The sequence below is a fragment of the Xiphophorus maculatus genome, chromosome 15, assembly GCF_002775205.1.
Source record: "Xiphophorus maculatus strain JP 163 A chromosome 15, X_maculatus-5.0-male, whole genome shotgun sequence".
Lineage (NCBI taxonomy): Eukaryota > Metazoa > Chordata > Actinopteri > Cyprinodontiformes > Poeciliidae > Xiphophorus > Xiphophorus maculatus.
Window position 1 is genome coordinate 16,008,149 of NC_036457.1, and position 12,250 is coordinate 16,020,398.

A 12,250-nucleotide genomic window follows, 5' to 3' on the forward strand; every position below is an offset into this window, starting at 1 on the left:
GTGACGCCGCTTGGGCCACGTTCGCTTCAAAAGCTACAAAAACGCGTCCTGACAAACTAGTTACGTCTGAGTTAGATATCAATATAAAGTTAAGTCATATAATTATATAGCTTTTTTTGTTGTTGTTGGTTTTTCCCATTGAAGACGATTCGATGTGTTCCGTGCGCTTTTGCGCGCAAACTGTTCCAAAAGCTCGGCCAACATGTGTTTGTCAGTTTTCCGAATGAACTGGGAATGTCAGATTGACCTCCTGCGTGACTGAGTGCGTCAGTCACACTTTCTGCCTCACTCAGCGGGTGCTGCCACAAAAAGTTCAGGTTTCGAAAACTCCTTCAAACAAACTCTTAAATGATACGGATTTAATGTGCGCCAATTGGGTTTGCGTGAAAATGTAAATACATTTTGAGCCACAGTAACTAAATTTGCTGACATTTTGTGCTGCAATAAACGAACAGAAACATCAAATCTGAGTCAAAAGGTCTTTATTGTTTTATGGTGGGTGTTGTCGCTCTTTACAGTTTTTAATGGACCTTGAAATGCAAGATGTACACTGTTGTTGTTCCCGATTTATCATGAACACCAATAAAATCCTTCTTTTAGTTATCACTGGTAACATGAAAAAAAATGTGAAATTCACAGCTTGCTTTTCCTGCGCATTTTACGCAAGGCAGAATTGCATACAGGTTATACAAAAAAAAAAATCACAAGTCGGGTAAAAAGAAATTTTACAAGGGGAGAAACGAAAATTTAAAAACACATAAAATACATTTCGGCTCACGCGCGAACGGACTGATTGTCAAATATTCGTATATTTTTTCTTCTTCCATAAATTAAGTAGTGCATCCAAGTTCGCGTCAGAGCTGCTTTCACACTCTCGCTCACACACCCCATCACACACACACACACACCCTCCTTACAACATAGACACTCATGCACATCGCTTTGATCAAAGGGGCGCCCATTCAGCGTGCCAACAAGAAGAAAAAGAAAAAGGAGAGTCTTTAAGGAGCTTAGCAGGAAAAAGACCTGACCAATTCTTCAAACTCCTCCAAGCTGGTCTCTCTTGATCCTTTTTCCCCCTTCTTCTTTTCTGGTCAGCAGATTTGTTCCGTGCCCCTGATCAAAGTTGAGTCTCGATGGTCAATAAGTTAGTCCAACAAGTGTGAGACAGTCCTGCGCTGCTCGACCCGAGGTAGAAGTTAGGGCCTGAATTCTTGTGGAGGGAAGAAAAAAAAAGAAAAAAGACATTTTTATTTTTGCATGAATGCAGAGCCGGGTCGAGGCAAGAGCCAAACGCTGGTGCTTAGGACCCCCAGCATGCCACCACACAGAACATAGATCCAAAGATGTCTGTTAATCGAGAATGAACCTACTTTTAAATTTGGCCATTGATTTCTCCACAGTTTACTTGTCGGTATCCCTTTATTTAAATACATATTGTGAAATATTATATCATAATTGTGTGATGTGATCAATCTAACTGTTATGTTAGCAAACTGTGTAAGTGGGAATATATATATAAAAAAAGCCCAATAAGTTAATATAGGTGGTGGTGTGGTTGCTGGTGGTGCCACCCGAATCAATTTCCGCTCAGGACCGCATTCAGTCTTAGACCGGCTCTGCATGGGTTCGTAAAAGTTCCCAATTTCTTCCATTTTTCTTCCCTCACAACACTTGAAACTTCCAAGCTGCTTGGTCTTTATAATCCAGACAGTCCGAATTGAAATTTAGCTTCCACGATGAGGCAGTTTGGTCCTTATAGTCCAGACAGTCCGCAGCACCGGTGAAGCCGAGCCCCGTCCCTCCGTACGCCGACGAGGAGAGAGAGGACGCCGGACTCAGGTGGCTGGACACCCCGCTGGCGCCCATGGGGCTCATGGTGGAGCCCGTGGCGGACAGCTGGTGGTGCATGGGCGACAGATAGGAGCCGCAGTCCATCCCGGTGAAGTAGGACGAGGAACCCGTGTAGCCCTGGTTGTAGCCCGTCGCCTGGGTGTAGGTCATTGGGTAAGACCGCTGCATGCAGGAGGAAGAGGAGGAGGAGGTTGTGGAGGAGAGCGGGTCGGAGAGCGGGGAGATGGAGGCCGGGCTCCAGATGGAGACAGGCGCCGCGCTGCTGCTGCTGTTGCTGCTGCTGCTGCTGTTGCTGCTGCTCACAGCCGGCATGGAGGTGCTGGAAGGCGGCGTGAACTGGCCGCTGGCTCCGCTCTCAGTGCTGGCCTCTCTCACCGGGGAGCCTTTCTTTTTCACCGGCCTGCTGACAGACTTGTTCTGCACGCCCGTCTGGGTCTGCTGGGCCTGCTGGCGGTGCTTGGCTCGTCTGTTTTTAAACCAGACCTGAAAAGAAAACATATTTAAATTAGAGTAGATCACAAACTACGAAATGATTACTACAGGAAATATAGTTAACATAATTTAACCTGCAAAAAGTGGCATTTTGGATACAATACGATAAAAGACTAAAACACGTTTTGGTGGTGTTCAAGAAAACAAAACAAAAAAATTCCAGACAGAGTCAACGTGAAAAACGAATTTAATTGTGTTTCAGACATTATGTGCATTTTTTTTATTACAGAACCGTGTAGTTTTCGGACTCACTTGCACTCTGGATTCAGGAAGGTTGATCTTTAAAGCCACCTCTTCCCTCATGAAGATGTCAGGGTAGCGGGTCTTGGAGAACAGGTTCTCCAGCACGTCGAGCTGGGCCCGGGTGAAGGTGGTCCGCTCCCTCCTCTGCTTGCGAGGGGTCGCTATTAACGACACGAAAACAGAAGGATGTCGCTGTTCCAATTTAAAACCAACATATCTGGAGTAACACCATCGACACTCCTTTAGATTGGAGTGGCAAATTAAGGACATTGAAATAAAAATGGTTACTTTTAAAGAAATCCCTCTATTACCTTGGTATCCCACTGAAGGATGCAGTAAGTCCACTCCTGAGGTAGATAAGCTCAGTCCGTTCACCGTGTACGGCGGTTGTTTCAAATAGGACATCATGTTTGCCTCCGGCACCCCGATCACAAAAAGTAGTAAAGAAAATGGCGCAAATAATAATAATATTAAGAATAGCGTTTCCCCCCCCCACTGGCGTCTCCGAATTCTGAAATGGTCCAGATGAATCTGAAGGTAAACATAAAAATATTAACAGTAGTGTATGTCCGCCAGGTTTTACGCGCAGCCTTTACGCACACACACACACACACACACACACAAAGTAGGCGTCCTCAAACTCGCGGGGCTCTTAAATCAGAATGGAGACCCCCAGCTGTCCCCCACTGGACTGAAGATGCTCTGTCTGGCTGATAGGCGTTTACGCCATCAACCCCACCGCCCCTCCCTCCAACAGCTTCAATAACCCCGCCTAAAAAAAAAATCGCTTCCACCCGCTCCTCCTTTCCTTGCGCCACCAAAAAAAACAAACAAAAAAAAACATTGTCGTTAAAATGCGCACTCTCGTTGGGCCCCAACTGAGCACTCAATTAGCATATACACCCACAGGTTGGGGACGAAGCAGCTGATTTGCAGAAACAAAGCGCAGTGTTGACCGATAAGTAATGCTGATAACAAAAGACTTTAAGGGAACAAACAATGGGACTGCAAACTGAGCGCGCATTGACATCACACCTCTGCATCTATTTGGGCGATTTTGTTTGTTTCCTTAAAAAATAGTGCTTAACGATTTAAACTGGAAACTTTAGGGAAAAAAGTATGAAACATAAATATCTACTCCTCCTCCTCCTCCTCCTCCTCCTGGTCTTCCTCTTTCTAAAGAATTGCTCCCGGTAATTAGATTTAAGAGGTGACACGTTGGAGACGTGTTGATTAGAGAGGAGCGGTTAATCTAAACAAACGAGGAGATTGACCCCTACTTATCTTCGAGTGTACCAGAAAACTATCTAGAATCTAAGATGATTTCATAGCACCAATCGAAGATCGAGACTGAGCAAATAAAATATAACTCAAAGCAATAAAACAAATGGAAAAAGACCCAATTTTTTTTTTTTTTTTGTCTGATTAAGAGGAAAGCTTTTTTTTTTTTTTTTTTTTACTTTCTTGGACTCAAAGCTGAATCTTTGTGTTAACGAGCATAAATGAATCACTCCAAAGCGGATTTTGAAGGACTTTAAAACTTTTAATAGCGCCGCATGTTCTAATTGTAACGTTTCACTGTTGAGTACACTGTTAAAACAAACTGTTAGAGCAATTCATTTAAATCTGTGTAACCGTCTGCTTGCATTTTGCTTCAACGTATGCTAATTTAACTACTAACGAAGGTGGAGATAACGTAGTTCCATTGTGACAATTTGTTAACTTTAATTTGTTAACTATTAAGCAAAATTTCCTAACATTGCCCTGAAGATGCAAACAAACTGCTAGAATTTAACCAACGGTACCATTGAAGCAATTTGCATCCATTTTAGTTTTGGACGATTTTAATTATTTCTTTCTGAGTAGAACGTTTAGCAGAAGAAAAAAAAAACTCCAATCCATAAAGATAGTTTTGCTAATTAATAACCCATGTTAAAAATAAGCCCAAAAAAGTAAGACTTGGTTTGTGATAATTTGTGATAAAAAGAAATTATATAAAGAGTTAAAATAATGTAAATAAAATAAACACAAAAAAAACATTCATTGCAAACGACTAACAGTTTTAAGAAGCTCAGCTAGCAAGTTTGAACGAACATTAGCATTGTTGCTATTAGCTGAAGCTGTAACAGTTTAACTAAGCTAAGTCTTACAGTTCTCTCTTGCAGGTCAAATATCTAATGTTTAGTACTGCAGGGCTTGTGTGATATGGTTAATTATATATATATATATATATATATATATATATATATATATATATATATATATATATATATATATATATATAGATAGATAGATAGATAGATAGATAGATAGATAGATAGATAGATAGATAGATAGATAGATAGATAGATAGATAGATAGATAGATAGATACAGTACAGACCAAAGGTTTGGACACACCTTTCTAATTCAATGGGTTTTCTTTATTTTCATGACTATTTATAAGGCAAGAAATCCCACTTATTAACCTGACAGGGCAACACCTATGAAGTGAAAACCATTTCAGGTGACGACCTCTTGAAGCTCATCAAGAAAATGCAGAGTGTGTGCAAAGCAGTAATCACAGCAAAAGGTTGCTACTTTGAAGAAACCAGAATATAAGGGCTATTTTCAGTTGTTTTACACTGTTTTGTTTAGTGCATATTTCCACATGTGTTATTCATAGTTTTGATGCCTTCAGTGTGAATCTGCAATGTCAATAGTCATGAAAATAAAGGAAACTCATTGAATTAAAAGGTGTGTCCAAACTTTTGGTCTGTACTGTATATATATATAATATCAAGCCCTGAGTTGTTTATCAGTTGAAACATCTTCTTGTTTTTTTAGCATCCCCTCACAGGGCCTACCTGCCTGGCATTAAAATGTGCACTTCTCTATTAATGCTATTATTAGCATTAGCCGGGATTCTTCGTTTCTTCCGAAGCCAATAACGGCCGCTCCTATCCATCCTAAACTCAATCTGTCACTTTTCTCCTCCTCAGTAATATTCCTCCCGCCCCGCTATGGGCTAATAATTATTATTGGCTCAAATCTTTCTTTTTTTTTTTAACCCCCCTCTCCACCTCTCCTTCTTCCTGAGAGAAATTAACGACATAATCCGGACGGCACGCGCTGTTCCTGGTTTGCAGGACGCCATGCAGCCGCGGCTCCGGGTTCGGGCCTCCGCAATTTTCTGCGTCATGAAAATAAAACAAAGAGTGGCATTGTGTTTATTGGAGCAGCTGACTGGCAGACGACCCGCACACACCCCGAACCCCTCTCTCTCTCTAAAAAAACAAAAAACAAAAAAACAAAAACAGAAACAAGAGGAGTGGTCGCTGTTATTATAATTATTATTTCTTTAACTGGAATCAAACATATACTCTAAAGAGAGATAAGTGCTACAATTGTTGACAATAATGAAAAACAAAATAGGTTCTATTTTCAATTTTCTAAAAATAAATAAGAGAAATTATTTTAAAAAAGAATTCTGTAAAAACTTTCTTGACATTTTTCTTTCAGAAAAAATTCTAAATTTTAGACATTTCTCAAATTATTGTACGTTTTGTCTACATTAAAATTTCACGTAAGATTTCTGTTTTTTGTCTAAAATAAAACTATACATTTACTTATAAAAGTATCATTTTATTTTTTAAATAATTTTATAATTTTTTTTTAGCTGACAATTAATAGCTTTCACTACTTAAAGACAGCATATGGAATTAGCTAAGAATGGAATAGACAGCCATTTATAAACTGACTGCAGGGCCTGCTTTCCTCTCATCATGACTAAATCCTTGTGAATCCTGTGAATCCTGTGAATCCTGTGAATCCTGTGCTGTCCTGTAATTCATTGCCTGGATGCTCCTTTGGTTGGAGAAGGGGAGAAAAGTTCCCCCCACCTCTCCTCAAACACGCCTCCTCAATTATCTCCCTATAAGCTGCCCGGTCTGACTGTAAATTAAAGGAAAATCCTGAAAAGGAAAAAAAATCAACAACAAAAACAGAATCCTACTTACTTCAGTCTTCTGTTTATATTAAACGATCCTTTGGTTGGGCTTATAGACCCATCAAGCGGCTTTGATTTGTTTCCTTCCGGATGACCTCGTTGGATGCGGATTAAACTGAGAGATGCTCAGTATTTATTGGGAGAGAGGGAGAGAAAGTGTGTGAGTGTGTTTGAGAGGGAGGAGAGGGATTTTAGCAACCAATGGAAATGAGAGTGAAATTTGATTTGCAGAGGTGAGAGGAGAGAAACATGTGGCCGCAACACAAGTAGAGCAACAAGAAATTGGATGATAGCGAGTGTTAGGAAGAAAATCTATAAATCTTTTATCTCCTTTGACCGAAATTCATCTTGTCAAATACAAATCATCTGCAAACTACCACTTACTTCAATCATTGTATTTTATGTGACAGAAGTTGTTTCTTTGTGTGAAATGAGAACAGGGCAGGTGCAGTTTGAGATAAAAAAAAAAAAAGATATACAAAAAGAAACAAAGTAAAAATTTTCATCAGTTAAAATAATAAAAATTATTTATAGCAAGACAAGTTGCTATAAACTTGTCTTGCTATAAACTATATCCTATGGTCCATATATTCCATAGGATATATGGACTATAAAGTGGCAGACTGACTCACATTGAAATACAAATTTTAAAAGGTGTTGGCCTTATTAAAGAGCCAAGAGGGACACCTTTTTACATGAAGGTAACAAGAAGATAGGCCACTGAGTTTAGCACATTTTAAAGGTCTTTATTTTTTTCATTTTGCCTTTTTGGCTGTAGAAAATGCCGATTATAATTTTGATCTGTTAGTTCATTAAGCTATTAGGGAAATAAGTTGCTGCAGTGACATTTCATCTACGTTTACTGCAAACTAATCAGAAAATAAAATGAAATGAAAACTGCCTGACTCTTTTGTCTACAATTTATCTTACAAATCCAAACTGAAGTTTGAGGTCAAATCAAAGTCCAAAGGTACTGAAGGCTGATGACTGGGTGAAGGCTACATGGTTAGAGTTTGTGTTACCAACAGGGAGCAATTGACTGATCCAAAAGAGCAGAGACCAGAACCAGTGGACTGTTTTAAATCGGTTTTATTCCTATGGAAATGGGGTTTAAAAAGTCAATAAAGTAAACTTATAAAAGAAAAAAACAAAGGTTAGATTAAAACCTTGTCAAAAATCAAACTAATTGCTACAATAAAAAGCAAAATATTCAAAGAAGCTAAAGGTGGAAATTTGATTTCTTTCGATTTTGTTTAAAAAAAAAAAAACTACATCAGCTGGTTGAAAACATAATGTCTAAGATGAGAAAATAAAATAAAGTTCATGTAACATTGCTCCTTCACCTGGACTCTGTGTTTTGCATCTCAGGATTATATAAACGCATGCATCGGATTATCAGAAGCTAATTCCACTCTTCTGTTTCCACAGATCTTCACCGCTCTGGTTCAATCCAGGTTCAATCTCATTTAGATTCTTTGTCGTTTGTGTGATTCTAGTCGGCCAAAGCTTCAGCCTCGGCGGCGGTTTCAACCGATGCTCTCCAACAAGCAGCAGGTTAGGGAACTAATTAAGAGTCTGCATGCCAGATGAACAGACTGTGAGGCTGTTGGCCTTTTAGTCGAGATGAAAATCAATGAGACCTTTGTGAGCAGACTGTACTCCATCCAAGCTAGTTCTCAAAACTTCAGATTTATTTGCTCATATATTTATAAAAAAAAATTAAATCAGATGTACTGTATTATAGAAAATAATGAAGATATAGAAAAATAGGTATAAAAAACATTAATGTCACAGATTAGCGCAAATACCGTACATGTTTTTTCAATATGCAGTATAATGGTATAAATATACAAAATATATATACATCTATTTAATTAAAGCATAGGATACTACTGAAATTGTAACAAACTTTTAAAATGTATTCCAACAAAGTGGCATGTAACCCTTCTCTCTGAGAACAACAGATAAAATGTCCTGGTCAATGGCAATAACTGCCTCAGTATGATGATGTCAAGCTGTAGCTAACCTAGCTGAAAGTAGATACCAAGTTAAACTCTTGTAAAGACACAACCTCAACCACAAGTCTTTTGACACTATAACTTTTGTCAAACTCACATATTCACTCATAACACAACCCTTACTAAATTATTAGTCTCATCGTCCCCAGTTGGACATCGCATCCAATGAGTAATAGCAGCATTTTTATCGCATTAGTAGAATAAGAAGGAATAGCTTCCTCATCGCTGCTAGCAAACTTGACTTTAGCATTAGTGTTCAGCACTTAACTCAAGTATTTGCTTCAGCAAAGAAAGTTTCTCAACCATAAATCTTTTAGTACTTAATCTCTCACTAAGTTGACGTATAAATTCATAATAAACGCTTCATAATATATTAGCTTGCAGCAAGACGCGGTGGAAGAGCCTGTAACTTTTAGCCCTCTAGGGTTTGATTTCCAACATGTCTTCCCCCTTTTCTCACTGCTCATTTCCTGTCTAATTGCTTTAAGTAAATGCTGCTTGTGCTACAAATAAAAACAATCGCTTTACCATTACCTCCTCTAAACTCTGTGAATGAAAATAGCTCATGTTGACTTAACCAATATCTTCAGTTAAATTTCAGTCCAAATATTCAGAGGGCAAATAATAATATTATAATCTGTTTGGTTAAACACATCACAATTTCGATGGCTAATATTAATACAATTAATAATTTACTTTTGTAGAGTCTTTTTTTTAATTTAGCATAGTGAGGCTAATATTCCTCCTGATTGCAGTTTTACTGTAGCCTCCGAGTGGAGTTTTCCCATTTTCCCCAAACGATCATAAAACAAACAGCCTAACCAGGCTTAAAAATCTGCTCCCCTTGTTGTCCCCCCAGCTATGTTCTTGGCTCACACTGAGCGCTTTCATCTTCACCCTCTGATATATAATTCATCGGAAAATATCTAATAGCCCAGGGGAGCATTTCAGCTAAACGGGGCCGTGCTTGTTAAAAGGTGAGGACGCTTGTTAATGTCTGTGGCAATGTGCCCTCCCCCTGTCTCCCGGCGAATCGACGGAGTCACGCTTCTCCTGCTGACAGGGAGACGAACCGAAGGCTAAGGATCGTGGGACTGACTCTGCCACTACAGAGCGGGCCTGGCTGCTGAGGAAGGCGCTCTCCACTAGTCTGTTCTTCCAAGACTTTAATTGCTAAACTTGAACATTTTGTCAAATTTATCAAAAACAAACAGAAAAGTCAAGATCAAGGCAAACAGTTCCTGTAAAGTGTTGCTTTATGAGTCCAGTTTTTCCTTCATTCACTTCAGCTTGGCTGTCTGTGTCAAGGTCAAATCAATGGCTTGGCCTATCTGTTACACACTGGCACTCTCAGAACTGTATCGGACAAAAGGTTTCTCTTTAGCCATTTGCACCTAAACATTGATAGATTTATTGACATGAAGCATTCTGGAAGAAGCTGCAGCTGCTTTTTTGTGGATGGTCACAAGGATCCAATCAGAGGATGCTGACCTATTGTGTATCTGGATTAGCTGCTGTCGCTCAGGAGAGCAGGTGCTTCAGGGGAAAGACTTAGAGACTAAGATATTTGTACATTTTACCAAAAACTGTGGCTTGGGACGTTTCAATTCAACACGTATGAATCCCAACAGACTCACAGGACCTATGCAATCACTGTTAATTATTGTGTGTCTTGAAAGGTTTGTAGTTTGGCAGAGATGGCTCTGTGTACCTCAGGGAGTAGTCCTCAGCACCCTTCGATTCCCCATTTCTTCTTCTTCAGACTAAAGGGCAAACCTAAGTTATTTATGGAAAGACAACATTCTAATCTCTGAGAAGTCTAGTAGATTTTGTTCAGAGCTAAATTGGTGGTAAGGTAGTTCAGATGACAAGCTGTGAATTCTTAAGAATGGTGCTCTACTGGTAGGATTTCTTCTTCATCTCATTAATTAGTCAACCAAGAGGATTTCGTCCTGCACATTGTGATTTGCAGACCAACAGAGGTGGCATTTTGGATTAATATTGAGCTATTGCTGTTATGCTTTGAGCCTGATGCTTTGAAACAAAGGTAGATTGGGAGCAGGAATACTCAGCTTGATCAAGAGTGTGGCATTGTGATGATGTATGGGTACAATGTCACACATCAATTGTGATTATAGTTCCAACTTGGACTAAAATCCTACTGCAGAAATGCTAATCTATCTTGAATTTGATTTTAAATAGAGCCTTGAAATACCAGTTTGATTACTCAATGACTTCTATGGTAGGAGCAAAGGAGTCTGCCATGTTAAAACATATTGCAAGACTCATCAGATGCTTCTTTAGTTCAATCATGTACAGTATTAGTTACGTTTTTAAACGAAACATCAGACGTTATCTTGTTATTTATAAAGAAAGTCCTTCATTAAATGGCTTGGTGGAGGATTACCTCCAGTAACTTTATTTTCTGCTCTATGCACTCTCTACTGCTGTCTTATATCTTATTCATACCCTTCATTGAGATACATCCACCACTTGTGGTTTGCCCATGGGAGGGTTTAGTGTCTTGTGGCTGCTGGTACCTCGTTAACCTCCCACAGCCTGTGGCTAGTGTTAGCCAAGCCGAAAAGCCTTATACCTGGATACTGGTCAGCAGGGACGCACCCCGGGAGCCCGGGACCCCCCACCGGCCAAGGGGAGGGAAGCAGGCGGGACAGAGGAGGGCCAAACAAAAACACAACCTGGCATCCCCACAGCAAACAGCCCACCTACTGTCAGCCAGCATCTGAGGCACAGCACACAGCTCCTCTATTCAAATTCTGCCAGTGACAAACACACAAGTTTATCTGTAAAACCCCAAATTGTTTTATACAAATCATCACCAAATGAAAAAATGCATTAAGTTCAACATAACAGCAAAGATTATCCCAAAAAACTCTACAGATGTAGCTTTTTGGGGCCCACCTGGACGCTTTGAATGCGTATACTTCCAAGGGAGTAGATTGCATGTGGAGAGTAAAGTTCGGAAACTCCACAATAGAAAGAGATTGTGGAGAGAGAGAGAGAGACAGAAATAAGGGGGAGGAGTGTAAAGTTAATCCCGTCTGAATTGCTAGGCCCGGCTGCAGCACTGCCACTGAAAACAGTTTTTCTTTTCTTTCTTTTCTCTGCAAATTTGCTCTCCCCTCTCCCTCTCTCTTTGCTTCCTCCCGTGCCTCTTGCTATTTCTCTGCCTTCTTATCCTTTTTAATTAGAGGGGCTATTCTGCTGCACAGAGGACCTTAATCCCCAACTGACCAACATTATAAGACGCCAGCCTTTGAACAGCCGACCCGCACCCCTCTAGCCCCGCTTGCCCACCACCACCGCCAACACCAGGGCCGCCAATCATTGCAGTATCTCAGCTCACGTTGGAAAAACACGACTTTCCAACATCTTGGACAAAGCATTTGAAGAACTACTTAAGAATAACTTGGCCATTCCTTTGTCCACCACAATTATTAGAGATCTGGTTTGAAATCGACTGAGTGGTAGGTTATTGACTCAGTCAGCGATACAGAGATAACAAACTACTATCTACAGTGGATGACATTGAAGGCTACCAAGATTGTTCCTAAGTGGATGGAAACAAACCAACTAAAAAAAAGCATTATTAACATTAGCACAGTAAAAGAGTGCTTGACATCAATGGGTACACT

At 39.9% G+C, this 12,250-nt stretch overlaps 1 protein-coding gene across 1 annotated transcript; it reads right to left on the reverse strand.

The window, feature by feature from the left end:
* Window positions 1-472: 472 nt before the first annotated feature.
* On the reverse strand, window positions 473-6,671 carry LOC102220874 (homeobox protein OTX2-like). Its single transcript, XM_005805615.2, has 4 exons — window positions 6,587-6,671; window positions 2,901-3,120; window positions 2,599-2,750; window positions 473-2,337 (listed from the first exon to the last, which is right to left on the reverse strand). Exons 2-4 carry the CDS (start codon window positions 2,995-2,997, stop codon window positions 1,666-1,668), a joined length of 921 nt encoding a protein of 306 aa, XP_005805672.1. The 5' UTR covers window positions 2,998-3,120; window positions 6,587-6,671; the 3' UTR covers window positions 473-1,665.
* Between the last annotated feature and the right edge of the window lie 5,579 nt (window positions 6,672-12,250).